At 46.1% G+C, this 19990-nt stretch overlaps 1 protein-coding gene across 1 annotated transcript in view; it reads left to right on the top strand.

The window, feature by feature from the left end:
* Positions 1-19990, top strand: part of FAM131A (family with sequence similarity 131 member A) — a 66710-nt gene that overhangs the window by 15500 nt on the left and 31220 nt on the right. Inside the window, exon 2 of the mRNA XM_088132066.1 lies at positions 5539-5678. Coding sequence (XP_087988192.1) covers positions 5539-5678 — 140 coding nt within the window. The remainder of the gene's footprint in view (positions 1-5538; positions 5679-19990) is intronic.

Below are 19990 nucleotides of genomic sequence, written 5' to 3' on the forward strand. Positions count from 1 at the left end.
CTTGCACGGAAGGCAGATTCCTGCTGCCGGATGCATTCTCTCTTCTCCGAAGGAAATGCTGGCTCAATTCACATCTCCTTTCTTCTTTCCTTCTTCCCATGCTTCTCTCTCTCTCTCCCTCCTCCCCTCCCAATCCCCGTTAACGCAGAGCTGGTTGAGTCCACCCTTCTCCAACCTGGTTCCTCCAGAGGTATTGGGGTTATCCCTCCAAAATTCTTCCATCACTTGGAGGGCATCAGGTTGGGGAGAGATGGCTTAGTTTTTCACAGAAGCCCTGGGCTGCAAGAGATCCTCCACCTTCACCATATTCATTCAGAGCAAATGGATGTATTTTTGAAGGCATGTCTTCCATTTCACTCCTGGGTTTTGGTCATCACCAGGATTCCTCTATGCATTTTGTTCTTGGCATATTATTGTGATGGCCTTCATTACTTCATACACTATTTGGGCTGTCTGGCCACTCCCAGGAATTCAGACCTTGTGGGAAACTCTCTTAGTTAGCAGCTTATGGGAAATAGCAATTCTGTGGTTTGGGTGGCATGTTAATTCTCATTTTTATCGAATAGGAGGGGCTACCGTCCCCTCCTCTCCCTTCAGGTTCTCCATGAGCTCAGCTGTCCTATTAACAATTTCATATTAATCGACGGAGGTGGGTGAGTGTGCAAAAGAGAAAGAGTAATCTAATCGCAAAGTGAAAGCTCCCTGCATTCTCAAAATTAGCAGGCACAGACCAAAAGTTACAAGACTCTTTTTGCCATCCTGGTGTTGCACAGTAGGGCATTTAAAAAAAAAAAAATAGAAGAGTGCTTCAAAGCTTTGTTCCATCTTTCTATAGGCTGAAACAAGACAGTTCCTCAAGACAGAATTTTCTGTAGGGCTGTGTAGAGCCTCAAGGAAAAGCACTTCAAAAAATATTGGGAGCCCCTTTGAGGTTCAAGGTTTGCAGGTCCTGGGAATTCAAGTTCTACTGATTGGGGGATAATTACATGCATGCAGTAATCCCATCCTGTGATGTGAACAATCACAGAATTCAACACAATCTGAGCGCCATGAATGTACATCACTCTGTGAATAAGAGGTGGCTGAGATGTTGATGAACCCACCCAGAAAGTTGCATATTTTCTTGTAACTGGTTCACTACTTTAGCTTGGAAGCTTGCTCCAAGCTCTTAATGGTCTGTGGGAATGACTTTGGGAGACAGGAGGGAGAGCTGCAGACTGGACAACCGGCATGTAAAAGATATCTCAGCCCGCAGAAGAAGGAAGGGCATGGGAAGGATTTCAGAAGGGACCCTCCTAGTTTTCCAGAGAGCAAAAGGAAAGGAGGGGAGAAATACTTTCAGTCTTGCAAGATTCTGCTAAGGTAACCTTACAATAAGGGTAGAGCTAGTACTCCTGGTTGTGCTTCTTGTCTGGATTACCCTGAAGGGCTAGCAAAGCTTCACCCATCAAAAAAGTGTCTTCTCCCTTCCATGGACATTTGCACCCTAGTAATCTGTCTGCTTATTCCTATCTACCAATGGCTGGAAAAAATGTCCAGAACCTAAGCTAAGTACTATGGCATTCTTTCTGTCCTCCCTTCTGATCCTTTTTCTGGACTGCTCCTTTCTTGAAAGGACAGAATCGCCTTGTTGAATCTTCCCAATCTAGCACTGGACTCAAAGCATCCTTCTGAAATTCTCTATCCGAATTATGGACAGAAAAAGTAGGTGGATGATTTTTTCCAAATTTCTCCAGCAGAAGGAGAAGTTTTCCAACAAGTTCTCAAGCAGCGACTCCCCTTGAGCACCGACGGTAGCACCGCAACAGAAAAAGCATCCGGGAAGTGTTTCCTTCTGTCTTTCCTTGGGATCAGATGGAATTGTGGGAAGCCGGGGAGGTATGTACAATGAATAACAGGGCATTCACACATATCCTGTGCTCCGCTTTTGACTAAGTGCAAGAACATCACACTCCATCTATGCAGGTTTCACAAAAAGCCCTCTCCTCTTTTGAAACAATTTCTTAGTTTGCATGTAAACTTCTAGGGATAAAACAAAATAAAGCAAAACAAATAAACCAACCAGAACAGAACTCTCTGACTAGTATTTTGTCAATGACCCACCTGATCCACAATTCAGCTGGTGGTGATTGTATGGTAGATATCTTTAGAAGGCTTCTCTAAAATGTTGGCTATACAGATCCAATCATTTGACTCTGGGATATACTATTTCATGGTGTTTTGTATCAGCACATGGAGGTTTCAGTCTCCATTTTCACAGTCCCATTTGCTGTTGAATCCAGAATATAGACCTTTTCACCTAACCAGTAGGGCCATTCTTATGTTCTTAAATAATAACAAAATCTCCTCTCCCCCCTCCCCCTCATTGCTTGTCTTTTTTTAACTTAAGAAAAAAGGCAGCAGAGAAGAGATGGAAGAGAGAGAGATCAATTATACATGGTGAAAGAACTGGAAAGAACAGGAAACTGGAAGCTGAAGTCCCATTATGGACAAGAATAGGAAAGCTGAGATAGCCCCTTCTCTAGGTGTGTGCCCCAGGCCCTCTACTGAAGCATCCTTCTTCTCAGGGCCTTTCCTCATCCATCATCATCGATCCTTGACTTGGGAGAAAACTATTTGATTGATTATGCGCCATCAGGTTGGTGTCAGCTCTTAGTGACCACATAGATAGACGTTCTCCAAGATGAACTGTCCCCAGCCTGGTCTTTCAGGTCTTCCAAGGGTACATTCATTGCTACTGCAGCTGAGTCCCTCCGCCTTGCTGCTGGTCGTCCTCTTCTTCTCTTTCCTTCTACCTTTCCCAGCATCAGAGCCTTCTCCAGAGAGCTGGATCTTCACATAGTATATCTGAAATAGAATAATCTGAGCCCGGTCTTTTGTGCCTCGAGTGAGAACTCTGGGTTGATTTGTTCTGTGATCCATTTGCTTGTTTGCAGAAAACCATCCATCATGATATTTGCTGCCCCTCGGCCAATGTCCCTCCTACCTCTCTTGCCTGTTTCAAATCACTGCCAGTCCCCTGAATCCCCTCCATAGCAGCAGTGACAAATCCTAAGCAATTTTATACAACCCTGATATACAATGATATCAGAAAAGGTGGGTGGGAAAGCACTATTTTACCACTGGTCCTTTAACGCCAGATCAGCTCTGGAGCTGGGGAGGAGACAAAGGCAGCAGCATGGGGACCTGGCAGAGAAATGAGGTTGGCAGGGAAACGTTTTCGCTGTGGCCAGGTGTGAGTGAGGAGAGGCTGTAAATAAGCACACCTACAGCCACACAGTTGGTATGTCCCCCTGCATTCTCCTAAACCCCAGAAGGGGCACTTAATTGGGAGAGATAGGCAAAAGGCTGCAACAGATAAAAACAGGAAACTCTAAAGGTCTACTAAACAGGGAAAAAGAGAGAATGGGTGTAGCTTCAACACAGTGCACCCGTCTGATTATTAACTAGGTATAGAAAGTCCAAGAAACTAGGAAACAGCCTTGTAGTTTCCATTCCTGCGTGTTCTTCCACCTCCAGGAGAAGACATAAAGTGAAGGAAAACCATTCCCTCTTATCTGGTCTGGAGGAAAACAGAAAAGCGTCAGAGCAAAGCACTGTTTTCATCCCAAACTAATTTGGTGAATTGTTTCATATGAACACGGCTAGTCTGTATTTTTCTGAAAAGGAGAAGTGATTTTTGACCACTTCCGTCTTTAAAATGGGATGGTTATGTTAGACTTGCTAAGAACACAGGAATGGAGGCGGAAGATTATTTTCTCTCTTAATCTTCCTTGCCTGGGGCGGGCATGGAAGAGTGTCACCTTAAATTCAGGGTCCTCTTTCTTTGGAGTAAATACAGGTGTGCATAAAAGAGCAGAAAGCAGGCGGAGGTTCTCAGGGTTGCTTGATCTGGGTGTCTGCTCCTGTTTCTTTTGCTGGTAGAGAAAAAAGCGTCTTCATCTTCCAGCTAGATCCTTTCTCAAGCCCTAAAAGTGAAACGTACTTCTCTTAGCATTCAGTCCCACGCCAGGTTTCCTCTGGAAAGCCCCAGGCAAGGAAGGTGAACAGGACAGAGAACACAGCAAGGATGAAACTGAATATGTCCCAACCCAGGCTGAAGGAGAGTGTCGGCTCTTTTTTTCCCTCTGATTCCTGCAGCGGCTTTCACAAAAGGCTGCTTCGGCTACTAGCCAGGGGGAGCTTGAGCTGACCTTGGTTGTTCTTGAAAAGCTAAACCAGGGTTTCTCAACCTTGGCAACTTTAAGATGGGTGGACTTCAACTCCCAGAATTCCCCAGCCAGCAAAGCTGGCTGGGGAATTCTAGGAGTTGAAGTCCACCCATCTTAAAGTTGCCAAGGTTGAGAAGCATGGACTAAACAGATCATGTCTGTTTATTATCTTGGATGGGAGACCACCAGAAAATCCCAGGGTTGAAAGCTGGAAAAAGATCCTGGACAGTAGAGGTGGATCTGAGAGTGTGTGTTATCTATATCTGTGCATACATATAATCTAGATTGCTTTGGGCAGACACATCTGCATGCGTAGGGTGGGAATTTGCTGAAGAAGCAGACCCATTACTCTTAGGAACGTCTCAGAACGTGTATTACTGTTTTTGAAGACTGTACAGTCCTCTCGCTGTTTAAATGGATTTTTATCGGGCATCCAAAGATGGTTTTCCACGGGGTTTTCCACGACTCCTTCCCTGAATGCTGTTATCACTGAAAATTCATAAAGGGAGAAAAGAAAACCTGGAAAAAAGAGCTCCCCAATGCTTTTTGATAGGAGTAGTCTATCTGAAAGGCCCCTCTGTCCTCGACAGGGTTGTGGGGAAGATCGTGCTTGTATGCGCCATCTTGGCTGGAGGTGACATCTCTGGAATGGTGGAATAGACTCCACCTGAGTCACAAATCTCACCGAACGACCTTGGATCAGCCACTGTTTTGCCCCCAGTTCTGCCTTACAGAGTTGCTGTTGGGTAAAAAACATGAGTGGGGTGAGGATGGGAAAGCCCTGGGGATGCTATTGTGCCTTGTATTATGGCTGTCCTGGCTGGGGATTCTGGGAACTGTAATCCCCAAAGAGTTTGGACAAAGCGACCATGGCAGAAAAGAGATCCAGATCGTTGCAACGGACGGCAGTGCTGGAGGCACAAAAGCTTTCTCTCTTGCGTGGTGAGTGCTTAGCAGATGCTCCTCAGCGGTTAATTGAACATTGCGTAGCGTCCTTGGGACCCGGAGCCTCTTGGCTTCCATGCAGTGGCTCCCGGTCCTCTTTCTATAGCCAGTGGCCACCAGCTCCATAAAGGAACGACGGTCTGTGGGAAAGCGAGGCCTGATGTGGCTAGCTGCATGGGGGTGGGTAGCCCTAGGGGAGGGTTTCTCAACCTTGGCCACTTGAAGATGGGTGGACTTCAACTATGCTGGCTGGGGAATTCTGGGAGTTGAAGTCCACCCATCTTCAAGTGGCCAAGGTTGAGAAACCCTGCCCTAGAGGGTTGATCTCTCTCCCTCTTATGGCACCCTGGAGGTTGACCTCACTCTCTGCTCTCCCCTGCAGTGGCTGTGGACAGTACTTTGCACGTGGAGTGGAACGAGGCGAAACCCCTGCCCGCCCTCTCGCCCTTGGGCCATACTCGGACCTCGCTGGTGCGCAGGTTGGTGCGTCACAGCTCTGTGGACAGCCAGGACTCTCTTGAGGTGCCTGTTTTAATTGCTCTCCTTCTAGGCCCAGCGGCTTTTTGCACAGGGTGCCAGGATCAGGCGGATTCAGGCTCAGGTAGTTATCGAAGCAATGAGTCCACGGAAGGCCACAGAGGCCGTCTAGACTCCCCCTTGCTCACGGCAGGAATCCAAAAGGAAGGATTCTTGACAGGTAGTCGTCCAGCCTCTGCTCGAATGTCTCCATCAAAGGGGAACTCACCGCCTGTCTTGGCAGAGGGCTGTACGGTCCAGCTGCTCCTACGATTTTCCTCTTTGGCGTGGAGGCAGGAAAAATGGTGGTGGTGGTGCCAGGGTTAAGGGCAAGATGTAGCCTGGGGTTGTGTTCACAAGACATGCTGAAGCAGCTCAGCTAGACTGAGCGATGGGTGGCACAGGTGCAGATTTAAAATTACAGGCTGTGTGTGCATATGTGTGTCGGGGGGGGGGGCTTCAACTTGGGCAAATTTAGTCCTGTTTGGTTAGGTCATGGTTCCGCGTAATGTGTGAACCCAGAAAATAAATTAATTCAGTAACCAAGTTAAGCACAGCCATGAACATTCTCTTGAACACATTGTTCCTGACAGTTTTGTCTTCTTCCTCTTCCTCTTCCTCTTCCTCTTCCTCTTCCTCTTCCTCTTCCTCTTCTCCTGCTCCTCCTCCTCCTCCTCCTTCTCCTGCTTTTCCTTCTCCTTTTCTTCTCCCTTCCTCCCAGGAAATCCAGTACCCACTTTAAATTGTTTGCCTCTTAATTTACAAAAATTATAGCATTTTTTAAAGTATGTAAACACCACTCAGGGCTTCTAGCAGCAATTACATCTGGTTGAAAAATAAGGTAATTCAACACCACAAAAGGCAAAGTGCAAACAGTAACACCGAAGAAGAAGAAAATCTAATATAATTCCGCTTTAAAGGACATTTGCACATGTTGCAGAGCAAAGCTACGGAGGGCTTCCCCAGAAGGCATGAGGCTGCCTCTCACAATGGTGTCACTTGCGTCACTCATGCAATGGCATGATAAAGCGTAAAGCATGCAGCACCTGACCACCCTTTGCCCCTGCAGAAAGTAAGGAAGATGACCTTGATGGAAATATGCAAGAACCATTCCCTAGGCAAAAGGGGCTGGAACGTTTTTTAAGTCCAGTGAAACAAGAGAACATTTGGAAGTGGCTCAAACACCTCCCTAATTCATAGGAGTATAAGAAGTGGGGGGGGGAGGTACAGCACAATCATACTCGCAAGATTCTGCTATTATAACCAGTCTCAGTAAAAGCAGTTTTAGCGTTCCTGCGGCTAAATTTCCTGGTCTGGTCTCCCTAGTGGGGCTGACATCTCCTTAGGGACGTCCATGCGGGTCACAACAAGCTTCCTTAAATGTTTGGGCTCCATGGAAAATGGATGGAATTTGGAGGGCGTGCCAGGGGCTTGCTCACAACACGGCTGCCATGGAGGGCACAGCCAGTCATACAAAACACCCATTCATCCCAAAGTGAATGGGTGCCTGTTCCCCACCATCTACTTTAGTGTAGCCCTTCCTCTCTTTTTCCTGGGTAGAGGGACCCTCCCAAGAAACCACTAGGCTTCAGCCACTCGCCCTTTTATTTTCTAAGAACATCTAAATGAGTCTTTCAGCCTTTGTGGAAGGAAAGATAATGCTGGAGGTTGCCTACTTTTCATGGAGACACCATGGACGCAACCATGCACTTTTCTTGCCCATAATATGAAGATGTTTTTCCACGGGTTCCTTCTTTTAGGATTTTTTTTTCCAACTTCCCAACCCTAGGATTTCTTGGTGGTGCCCCATCCAAATGCTAATCCATCTTAGCTTTTCAGAATCAGCCAGGTTAAGATAAAACAAGGTAAGATGGGGCACTTGGGGGGCCCCTAGGGAGAGGGCCCACTGGATTCACTGTCCCAGCCACATGGGAACCTGGCCTAAAAACTCATGGAAAGTCCAGGCGACGGCTGAGACAACAGCTTCACTCTGCAGTATTTTCACATAAAAATAAAAGGAAGGGAAGACAGAAAGTAGAAGTGATGCTGCTGTTGCTGCTGCTGCTGCTTTATAAGGAGCATCCAAACCATGTGAAGGGAGAAAGCGAAAAGACAAGGAGGAGGATTTGATTGTGTGTGTCTGTGTCAACTTAGTCTTATGAGAAGATACTGAGAACTGGCAGAAGGGTGTATGTTGAAACCGTAAGAAAGTTTGAGGGGCACATGTGTCAGCCTTTCAGACTAGGAAACTAAAATCATGTAGGCCAATATGACTTATTATAAAGATATAATAACAGAATCTTGCAAGTCTGAATGTGCTTCCTCCTTCCTCCCTTTATCTCTGTGAAAACTAGAGAGGGTCTTGTCTGAGATGCTTTTTCAGGTTACATTTCTGCCCTGGACTCAGGATTCTTTTAGCTGACCCTTGTCTTGATAGCAGTTCTTCCTCCTGTCCCTCAAGGCCATTCCTTCTATTCATTACAATATGATAACATTTTGGGAGTTCTTGAAGAGACATCGCCCAGAAGAAAATCCCAATCCATTCATGATCATTCAACTGCAGCAGGCAGAATAACTGTATTATTTTTCAGGGCGATTCTGTTCGAATATTATGAATGTCTATGGGGGAAGAGTAGTATGGTAGTTGAAGCATTTGTACCTAGGATCCCCTCTTCTGTTTCAGGAATGCTTCTGTTGGGGTCCTGCTCCAAGGAAGGGATGGGATTCAATGATTTAAAGGATCTCTTCCAACTCTAAGATTGTATGGCTGCGTTCACACAACACGTTTAACCCAATGAGGAAACTGGGTTAATTTTAAGTTTGGGTTTTTTCTTGTGGTAGTTTAGCTGGCCGAGCGAACCAAGAGTGGCTAGTTTAGGATTACATGTGTTGTGACAAACCCATCTGGCTGAGGATGATGGGGTTTGAAGACCAACATGCTAGATAAGAGAAGATGCTAGATGAGAGAAGTTTTAGAACAGTGCCAATGGGGTTTAAATGGCTGGGTCCACACAAACCACTAAAGAAGGCTAATGTAGGGTGTGAGTAGTTTGTGATTCAGCATGCCATGAGAATGCAACTCCTCTCTTAGCAGAATGGGGTTGTTTTTGTTCCAGCAGAGTGTATTATATGAAGACGGCAATTGTGTTTCATTAACACAGGTTTAGGATATTGTCTCAACCCAGCACCCGGACATCACACCCCTGCTTTGAAGAGAGATTAAACCAAGGGAGGAGAGGAAGAAGGGGTGAGAATAAGAGGCAGATCATGTTTGGTGCGCTCTGCAAAATCCATGAATGTGCACATATGTGTGTGTGTGTAATTAGGGGAAGAAGGAAGCCCATGCGTTCATTCCCACAGCCACTCCTTCAGGATTCATATTCGATGTGAGCGCATCCTCCAGTAATTCCTGCAGGGGTGTGAGCCAAGATGGTGCCACCAAATCTCCGCCCTTTATTAATGGGCATCACACATATAACACAAGCAGAGCTTCAATCACACGTTCACCATCTTGACTTTTCTGACTCTGTCCCGCAGACCCTGGCGAACCAACGTGCCACATAAGATCTGCTTTTTATTCGCACCCCAGTGGGCTAGAAATCCAGTGGGTGAGGCTTCCCGCTGCTGGAGATGCCATGACGGATGACAGCTTGTCTGCTGAAGTCCTTCACTTTTGTATTCCTTTTATTGGGGGCAGGGGCTGGGGGTGCAGCCGTAGCAAGCCCGGGGCATTGGACTGGAAGAAAAAGCAGCTGTTTAACGCAGCCAAATGTCAGTCGTCCTCTTCTCTCCAGAAGCAGCCCGATGTCTGATGTTAGCCATTGGGTTTTTGCAGACTCTGAGGAAGCTCTCTTTCAAATCCTGGGATTAATTCAATTACCTAACCCCGGGTGGTCTCTGCTCTTGGCACTCCAACTAATAACTGAAACAGTAGGTTTCTGACTGGACCCGACCAGAATTATGGCCTTTCTAAGAGGTTCAGTCGAGAGGGTGCCAGGAAGCACGACTGGTTGCCAGCTGACCAAAGCAAACCTTGGTTGGCCTGCTCCTCTGCTGTTAGCCGCTGTTTGGGCCTTTGAAATTAGCTGGTGACATTTCTCGTAGCACTTGAGGCAGGCATGAACAATCTGAACGTCTGCTGCCCTTAAAGCAGAGATGAGGGAGAAGCTTATTTAGTGATCATTTCACTGCCAACTCCTTGAATTTCTTATTTTGGAACCATATGGTCAAATTTAGCTGTGATTTGTAGTTCTCCAAAGTTCATACTGTGATTCTCTAACATTGCAACCATGCGTATTTGAGAAAAGTCAGTACAATAAATGTACTATAGTAAATGCATGATATACAGTACATTATGTACTAAAATGCAAAAATAAGGCAAGTTAGGCAAAATTTCTTTCTTTCTTTCTTTCTTTCTTTCTTTCTTTCTTTCTTTCTTTCTTTCTTTCTTTCTTTCTTTCTTTCTTTCTTTCTTTCTTTCTTTCTTTCTGCTTGTTCGTTTTCTCTTTTTTTTAAAAAAAAGATGAATAAAAGTGATTTAAAAATGCAAAGTCGATGCAAGTTTGATCAAATCACAAGCAAAAATGCAAGTTGGGAGAAATGTGCCGGTCTTTTTTTTAATTCTCAAGATTAACAAATCAAATCTGACCTATTTGCAGAAAGGAGAGAGGACTGACAGGTTTGCCCTATCCTACTAAGATACGTTAAGATGCTCATTTATGCTAAGCGGTACAGGGTTACTTAAAGGATTTTGCCTAGAGAAGTAGCCATTACCTATTTTGGCATTATTTAATCCTTCTTTCGAAAGAAGTAGCTTCAGTCTTCCCAAATGTGGTTCCCGCTACAGCTGTTGCACTTCAATTTCCATCGTCCTTAGCCAATTCAATTGGATAAGGAGAATGGGAACTGAAGTCCAGGACTCTCCATTCTAGACGATTGTGTGTTGCATATTACACATATTAGCTCATTGGGTTAAAACTGTCTATAATCAAAGCCACCTCTTGTCTGTATTTGGTGGCTGTGGATTCTGGCATGAAGAATTAAAGAATGTGCAAGAAGGATGATGTGGGGGGGGGGGGCAGGGAGTCACATTATATATGTGGTGAGATTAGGGTTCCCTCCATTTTCAGGAGGGCTTGAATATGCTAGCACAGTGCTGCTCAACCTTGGCGACTTTAAGATATGTGGATTTCAACTTCCAGAATTCCCCAGCCAGCATGAAGCATGTTGAAGTCCACATATCTTAAAGTCGCCAAGGTTGAGCAGCACTGTGCTAGACCTATTCTAAACTTAATGAGATTTTTTTGCTTTGGTTCTGCCTAAAGAGGATGAGAAATCGTGGTCCACCCAGGGCGCCTCCCAAATTCAGCTGCATGGTCAAAACAAATCCTGGCTCTGCAAAAAATAGCTTGAGGGTCTGTGAGTTGCCCATTCCTGTTACAGAGACAGAACAACTTTCCTTATTTTCTCCATATGATGCCCAATGTCATACACCTCCATCATGACCTTCCTTTGCCCATCTCTTTGTTCATCAGGCTACCGCCCCCCTAAAAAAACCCTTGAGCCCTTTCCTTACCAGGGAGGTGCTTCAGTTTTACACCTTCCAACTGCTTTTGTACAGAGGGAGGGAGTTCACCCACTGGGAAATCCCCATTTGTCTTGGAAGTAGAGGCCAGTACTATGGATGGGGAGGAGGAAGCCACAGATGGTAGATGTCCAGACAGGTGGGGAGTGATAGTCAAGGTTATTCAATGCATGGAAAATAGCCTGGCCCACCTACAGGCATCCGTAGGATGGAGACATTAGAGAGAGGGACTGGGCTCAGCCATGTGTAGTTGGGCTTTAAGTACTGCTTTATTTTATTTCCAAGGTTTGCTTCGGAGCTGAAGGTAAACCCTTTTCTGATCTAGCAACACAATCAGGAGAAGCTTGGCAGTCCCTTTTCAGACTAGCAAGTTTTTATTCCTTGCCTTTGAGGTGCTCCAGCCTCCTCCTGATTTTGGGCTACTGTAGACTAACACAAGTGTAGAGAGTAAAGAAAATGACCTTGATGGAAATATGTAGGGACCGGCGCTTAGACAAATGAGGCCAAACCATTTTTTTAAAATCTAAAGCATCCAGATAACATTCAGAAGGAGCTCAGACAGGCACCTCCCGAATTCACTGGGGTATAAGAAGGAAGAGAAGGTACAGCCCCATCAGACTTGCAAGATTCTGTTCTTGTAGCCAGTCCCAATACGAGCAGTTTTAGCCTTCCTGTGGAGTTGATTTTATGGTCTGGTCTACCTACTGGGGCGGATAATACATGATGGGTTGCAAGAGATGGGTTATTTGAAGGACCACGTCTCAGTGATTGTGTCTACTTGTCCCATCAGATCTGGTAGGAGAGGCATGCTCTTGTGGGACCCAGGTTGTTGTCTATCAAAGAATGCCATCTGGTGGGACCCAGGAAGAGAGCCTTTTCTGTCATGGTGCCCCTTCTTTGCACATCATCCCCCAGAGCTCAGATGAGCCACAACCCTGTTGGCCTTTTGTAAGGCCTTGAAGAAGTGACTATGTCATCAGGAATGGGGATCAGAATGTATGGTAGAGCCTGTGAGATGGTTATGCTGATGTGGGATGTTTGTTGATAGTTTTAACCTGGCTGCTGATTATGTATTTATTGTGAAGTTGTTTGGTTGTATTTTTTAATTGTTGTTAGCCCCCTGGAGTCATGATGCTGAGGTGGGCAGCCCTATACATTGAAAATAAACACATAAATAAATACATAAAAGACAGCGTTCCTTCTCCTGGTCTCTTGGTATTAGATTTTTTCCAAAACTGTTTCCTAGAGGAAGGCACGGGTCATTCTAAAACCCAGCGTTTCCTTTTCCAAATCTACTGTGCCCATGTAGGAAATCAAGCAAACCCATCGTGAAACTCCATGCAATTTTTCATCTTATGCAGTCGATTTAGAAGGAACAGGAAATACACAGGTTTTCTGTAAAACCCATGCCTGTAACTTCTTCATGTCCCATGCTGGCATTTATAATATAGAGGAGCAGAGAGGTATGGTGAAATATAGGACAAACGTAAGAAATCCAATGAGTTGAGAATCCTACACAGGCCCTTGTGATAGAGCAGTGAAAACAGAACTACTTTTCCATGTCTTTTCCTGCAACATTATTTCCCATTTGCTGAGAACGACAGTTTCAATCAACTGATACGCAAAACCATTTCAGGCAGTGAAAAAGCTGGAAAGCACATATACGAATGCACAAAACCCAGGCTGCTTATCCACTGTCTTGGAAAAGGGAGTTGAGGTCCCTTTCCGAAGCAACTACCCCCAAAGTTCTGGTGCTTTTAAAAAAAGACTTTTCATTGAGTTATAAATGGTAGGTGTCATTTCTGAAGCTTTGCAAGGTTTAATTAGGACTCCCTTTCCGAATATGCTTGCGGTAAACCAAGTCGAGGCGGCAGGGTTCGGAAAAACCACTGAAATTTCAGAGCGGAAGCTTAGAATATCCAATTCACTTTCTCTCTCTCATTGTCTGGATGTATTTCTTGGTTAAGCTGAATGGCTAAACCCTGTTGCAGCCCCGTATCTTATTTGGATCTATTCTTTGAGGATTGAGAGGACTGGATGGAGGAGGAAGAGGAGGAGGAGCAAGAAATAAATAAATAAAAATTGTGCACTGTGTTATGCGCAGCGCATGGAACAAACCACATCTCTGCTTTGGATCTCCGCATGTGGCCAAGTATGCAGCGTCTCTCCCATTTTACTTGCTTTTTTCAATGCTTTTCCCAGCTTCTACACCAGTGTTTCTCAACCTTGGCAGCTTGAAGATGTGTGGACTTCAACTCCCAGAATTCCCCAGCCAGCCAGGCTGGCTGGGGAATTCTGGGAGTTGAAGTCCACACATCTTCAAGCTGCCAAGGTCGAGAAACACTGCTTTACACTATCGTTTCAGTGAAAGCAAATGAGCACCCAGGATTCTAAACATAGTTACAGCATATTTTTAGTCTTTTTTCTGAACGATTCCTGGTATGGGGTGTACTTTTTTAAAAAAGAAACAAAGAAGACAAACCTAATAATGTTACTTTGAGTTGAACAGGCTAAAGAGCAACCATCTTTCCCATTGAAGGTAGCTTCTGGTCAAGAGATACATGATTTAAGGGGAACCAGGCCAAAAAGTGAACTTTAGAGCAAAACCAGTTTGAAGGCCTGCCCACATGTTTTGGCTTGAAAATCTTGAGGTACAACCGAGCAGGGATTATACCCTTAAATAGGATCATTTATGGCTCTTTTAGCTGTATTTTCTATCTGCTTGGCTCTTCATTAGGCACTGATTTATTGCCTGTTTTGGTTCTTGTGGACTTCGATGTTGCCTTCACTTTCGCCCCTGTTTTCCCTCCTCCTTTGAGTGACTTCTCAGGGCTTAAGGTGGCTTGCTAAGGCTTTTGAACCATTTGCCCCTTTCATCAACCACGGCCTGGCAAATGATTAAGGGCAGCTTCGCCAACCTGGTGCCATCCAGAGGTAGGTTAAATAAAGTCTCCTTTGAGTCCAGATTGACTCTTTAATGGTAAGGTGGGAATGACCTTGGGAGACAGGAGGAACCGCTGCAGCCTAGACAACCGTCATGCAAAAGGTATCTCAGCCCACAAAAGGAAAAAGGGTGGGGGAAGCATTTCGGAAGGGACCCTCCCTAGTCTTCTGGAGAGAAAAAGGAAAGGAGGGAGAAATACTTTCAGTCTTGCAAGATTCTGTTAATGTAACAGTACTCATAGTTGTGCTTCTAGTCTGGACTACCTCAAAGGACTAACACTCTTGATAGCTTCGTGGACATGTTCTTGGTGATTGCATAGAAGTGTTTTCTACTGACTCCCTCTGGAATGTTTTCCAACTTCCCAAGCTAGCTTACAGCCCTGGATTCCCCCTGAGGTCTTCCAGCCTAATGAGCTTCCAAGTCTAGGTAAAGTTGACTAGATGCTGCTACATCTGGGGCAGACTGGGGATCACAGAAGTTGCCATCCCACACATTTGGAGAACAGGCTAATCAAGAGCTTGCTTGGGGTTTGGTTTTTCTCCTGTCCCTTGTGTTGTCAGCCGTTCACATGATTTGAAGATTATGGACCAAAAGTATCTTGGTTGCATCCACGTGTCTCTTCTAGACACTCCTGCAGCATCTCTCTTTCTACCCAGTCATTGTGTAGCAGGTTCATCTGTTGTACTGTTTCTTCAAGGCATTGGGTAGCCTAGCAGCATGCCTTGTTGGCAAAAGGGGGGTCCTCTTGGTACTGGGGTGACAAACATCTCCATGAGTTCTGAAGCCCCCAAATGACAGACAAGTATAGTCTCTCTTGCTATCGTTTTCTTTACAGCCTTGCATGCAGCATGAAGGACTACAGTAGAAGTTTTCTGGAAGGCCCTGGGAATATTTGAAAAGACGGGAATATGCCCCAGCAGAGGCAGATGATTAGCCCCTAAGGTTCTTATCCATCTCACAGACTGTTTGAGGCACATGGGTTCAATGGTATTGAAGTGGGCCATTTGGAAGATGACAAGGATTTAGACGAGTGCTTCTCAACTTCAGCAACTTTAAGATGTGTGGACTTCAGCTCCCAGAATTCCCCAGCCAGCAAGTGTGCAGTTCAATTCCTAGAATTCCCCAGCCAGCCTGCTGGCTGGGGAATTCTGGGAGTTGAAGTCCACACATCTTAAAGTCGCTGAGTTTGAGAAACACTGATTTAGACTGAGTTTCCAATAGCTTATTCTCTACGTTGCCTTGATTTTTCTACAAAGCAGTTCTAAAAGAAGTGAAAGATGAACTTTGCCGGTTTGCACTTCACCAGCTTAGTCTACAAGGTTGCTTTTTGACTGGTTGGGGGGATGTTCTCTCTCTCTTTCTCTCTCCCCCCCCCTCCCCAGTACCTCTACTCCAAACTGCCCAACATTGAGTTAGTTGGCAAACTATTTTTAATTCTGGGAATTTTGGGGTGAAAGACAGCCATAATTGGTGAGCTCCCTGTTGCTGTCTGAAGGGGGGTTTAGTGGCCTCCTTACACAGGTATTGCTGCCAGCTTTGGGGGTACGACTGGGCCAGGGGACAGGAAGAAACATTTGGTTTCTATTGTTTTATTTGCATTTGCTTTCTGCCTGAGTTATTTTGTGGGTGATGTTTAAATGGATTGCTGCTAGGGTCTCCTGAGGATCTGAAAAAGCCCAATAGAAAATTTTGTCTGTGCATATTTGCAAACTTCCTAGTGAGATGGGTGGTGACCAAATTTGAAATATCAGTCAGTCAATCAATCATATTCTGCCCTTCAATACTGTTAATGTATTGTAATAGGCCATAAAGCAGGAGCATCCATGGGGGGCGGGGGTCAGAAAAGTCAAGATGGTGGCCATGACCACACATGGGGAAGCCCTGTTCCTTTTTTACAGGTGATGGCCAGTGACTAGAAAAGCATCTGGCAAGAGGTGGCAGGAGGCTAGATTTGCACTCTGTGTGGGTGGAAGGACAAGAGCATGTTCTATATCAGATGTGGGGTATAATTCATATTTGGTAGAACCCAAGTGAAAAAGGGCTGCTCTTAATCTTAGACTTGCTCTTTGCTGAAGCTCCTGCATCTGGCTCGTCCTGGCAGAGCTGGCCTGAGACACGTTGCTGCTGAAGTCAAGGGACCCCACGTCCTCCATTCCATCTTCTGAAGCTGACTCAGATTGCTAGTTGCAGAGCATCCACGGGGGAAGGTCAAAACAGTCAAGATGTTGGCCATGACTGGGTAATCAAAGCCCTGCCCCGTTTTTATGGGCATGTAAAAAGGGGGGGGGGCTTTTGCCACATGTGCCTGGCCATCATCTTGCCTTTTTTTGACCCCTGCCTCCATGGACACCCCTGGCTAGTTAAACTTTAATTCTGGTGATGAGATATGATCACGGCTAAGGGGATCCTGCAGCCCATGGGGCACGTCCCCTATTTCTCGGAGAGGAATGGCCAGAGGCTGCCACTACTGCCCCCCAGCATCGGCCACCTGAATCAGTACCCCCATCCTGTCAATGGTTGCATTCCCATAACATGATTCACCTAATTACTGAACTAACCCATCTTCTGGGTTTGCACAATCTACTGAGCCATGAACAAACCCGACTGTTAAGCCCGCCAAACCCAATCAGGGTTAATTTCAACCATGCTTAGCATGTTGTGTGAATCCATCTGCTAAGATTGCAGCAACTGAAGCCCGTTGGGCATCCAGAAAGCCATGGTTTGGCTATCAAAAGGTGGACTTCCTTATAGTAGACGCCTGGAGATCATTCCCAAAGAAAACCATCAGGTAGAAAGAAATGTTCCAGCTTTTAGTACCTTTTTCTGGCCTCATCCTGCATTTGGACACCTGCTCCCCTGTGTCCTGTGCTACTGCTCAGAGCTGTCTTGAACAACTAATACACTGATACAGACCTGGACATCAATAATGGTTGCATCTTCATGTACATTTCCTGAATAATTGGTGGGACCTAGTTCTGAGCGTGCCCAGTCAGGAGGGAGCCTAACACTTGGTTGTTCACTCCCAATTAAGTCCCTTGTGTTTTGCAGGAGGTATTCTCAAGTAAGAGCACACTAAGCTGAGGATCTCTTTTCATCAAAGCCCATCATGAGCCACAATGGTGTGTTTGTGATATCCCATGTCCCCCTTCCCACCCCCCCACCCCCAGATGCCCACGATCTCTTTGTTTGGAGGGCTGGTGCAAGAGCTATCACTGTCTGAGCACCATTTTAAAAGAGCAGATACTTTGGTCGAGTGCCTTATTAAAGTATGCCTACTGTGAATTGTGTGTTTGTCCCCAGACATTGATTGCATTCGCATGACACGCTTCGCCTGATGATTAAATTAACCCATTTTCTGGCTTTGCACAATGCATGGAACTGTAAGCTAATCAGACAGGCCACAATCGCACGGCTAAGTCAGAAAAAGAAAAAGAAAAAAAATCCTCTAACCTTAACTCTGCTTAACATGTAGAAGTGCATCTGGTCGGTTTTCACCCCCTTTGGTGGCACACCTGGTGTGAACACAGGCATTGCCTTGTTCAGGATAAAGGTCCTTTTGAATGGTCGGTCCTGGATGGAGGAACATAGAAAGGCCCTGTACATTGCGTTCCCTGGTGGGAGTAAAGCGCAGTGAAAATGCAATCTGTAAAAATAGTAATTGAAAAGTTCTTTGATTTTGAGCCCTGCAACTCCAGGTCCCCAGATTTTTAAATCTCAGAAAGAGGTAGATGTGACTTTTCTTCAGGAGGGCAGAGACATGGGAGAAATGGGGAGAAATCCCTATCTGGCCATCACATTCAACTTCACACTGGGCCAGTCACTTCCCTACCTCACAGGGTTGTTGTGAGCCAAAAGGGAGAAGGGGAATACATCACCTGCCTGTGGACCATCCAAACCAAATGTTAGACTCAGCTGAATGCGAATCCTGAGCATTGCATCCTTAATCCTTATGGAAGGGGTCAGGTTGAGAAGGCATTATAAATTCTTGGCACCTGGACTGTTAAGAAACGAAGTCAGCCTGCTGCCTGCTGGGTGGGGATGATGGAAATGTAGTGCAATATAACCAGGGGTCACTAGGTTGGGGAAAGCTGAAAACCAACCAACCCGCCCCACCCATTTTGCGATAGTTCTCTCTAGGGCACGTTTCTAGGCTGCTTCTAGAAACGGCAATCTTCAGCTTAGCTCTGAGGTTAGCTCTGCCATTGTTGAATATAAAGAACCGTTCCCTGCAGGTAGAAAACTAGCTGCTCAATGCCAGGGCTTCCAGTCACACCTTCTTCCTGACATGCTAGCTTTCTTTGCGAAAGGGATTGAAAACCACAATGCTGCTGGTAAGGGGGAACATTAAGCAGCCAAGCTGCCACCTCCAGCCCGTGCTTTGTCCCCCACCCTCGGAGCGTCTTTAAAGGCCTCCGTGTTATCATTCCTTCTGTGCGGCACTGACGTCAGTAAAGAGCCCGGCCTGTATCCTGGGAGAAATTGGTCCGTGGTGACTGGTTGCCATGGAAATACACCTTGTTGCAAGCTACAAGCCCCGATCTGCTTCCGAAAAAGGCCTGGCTCCCAGCCAGAAGGGCTGCTGCCCGTGTGGGAAGGGGCCAAGGTAAGCCTCCCCGAGAAGAGGACGGCCCTGTGCCAGTTTCCACAAACAGGGCAGGTGGAGAGCAAGAGGCTCCCCCTCCCCTCCAGGTGCCCTGCAGAGGGTGATCCGGATGGAGGGAGCTTTCTCGTACCATCGGCACCCCCCCTCCAGCCTTCCCGATCTTGCTGTGGGGCAGGCAAGTGGTGGCCTGTGGGGCAAGCAGAAGGCCGGGTGGTACATCAGAGGAGCTGCGATGTCTTTCTCTCCTCCCTTGCCAAGGTTGCAAATGGCACCCCCAGGAGGAGAGGGAAGGGAGAAATGTGTCCGGGTGGCAGTGCTTTTCATTCTTCTTCAGCCCACCCATTTTCCCCTTGCAAATTCTCATCATCGCTGAGTTCATCTTTTCCACATGTAAGGCTGCCTCCACATGCCACTTTTAAAATCAGATAAAGAGGCATGCAGCTAAGCTTGTTTTAATGGTAATCTAGGTTAGGGTTTTGTTTTTGTTTTGGAGACAGGCAGGTTGTGTGAATCCAGCCTGTTGGGTTCCTTTATGGTTTAATGCGTGGTGCTAATCTCCCCCCCCCCCAAAGGTAAATTCAGCAAGCAGGTTAAAGATGTTATGCGAACACAACCACTGTCTCTTACAAGGACTTGCAAAGATATTCCTTTCCTGGGCATTTCTTTGTAGCTCTAAGGCGTGTTCTCTAGATACCACGGGGTAATATCCAGTTCATAGATACTGGATTCTGGCTGTAATTTTAAAAAATTCTCTCTCTGTTTCTTCTAGAAGGGCCTCACCCTGGATCCCCATGCCGAGCCTGCGTGCCCACTGCAGTCAGCCTGGGTGCTGTGCATCCTGGGTGGCTTTTACTTCTTGCAAGAAGACAGTGCAGTGCGACGAAAAGCCAGCATTCTTGGGCTGGCAAAAGTGGGCCTGCAGGCTTAGCACCCGGGAGATGCCCAGGAAGGGAATGGGGAGGTGAGAGCCGGCAGAAATGCCTCAATCAACCCTGGTTGGGTTGCCTTTGTTGAAATAACAAGCTTTTTAAAAGATGCATCCGTACATTCTGGTTATTAACTCCTCTGATATTTCCTCCGATGAATAGTCATCTGAACCAACTGTTGCTTTATTTAAAAAACACCCCCTTGGCTGCACAACCCCCATTCATGTCTGGAGATGGGTCTCCTACACGCCTCGCTGGTCC

This window comes from Python bivittatus, unplaced genomic scaffold, assembly GCF_059951505.1.
Source record: "Python bivittatus isolate LINGU-HERP-01145 unplaced genomic scaffold, Pbiv_v1 ctg000980_np1212, whole genome shotgun sequence".
Lineage (NCBI taxonomy): Eukaryota > Metazoa > Chordata > Lepidosauria > Squamata > Pythonidae > Python > Python bivittatus.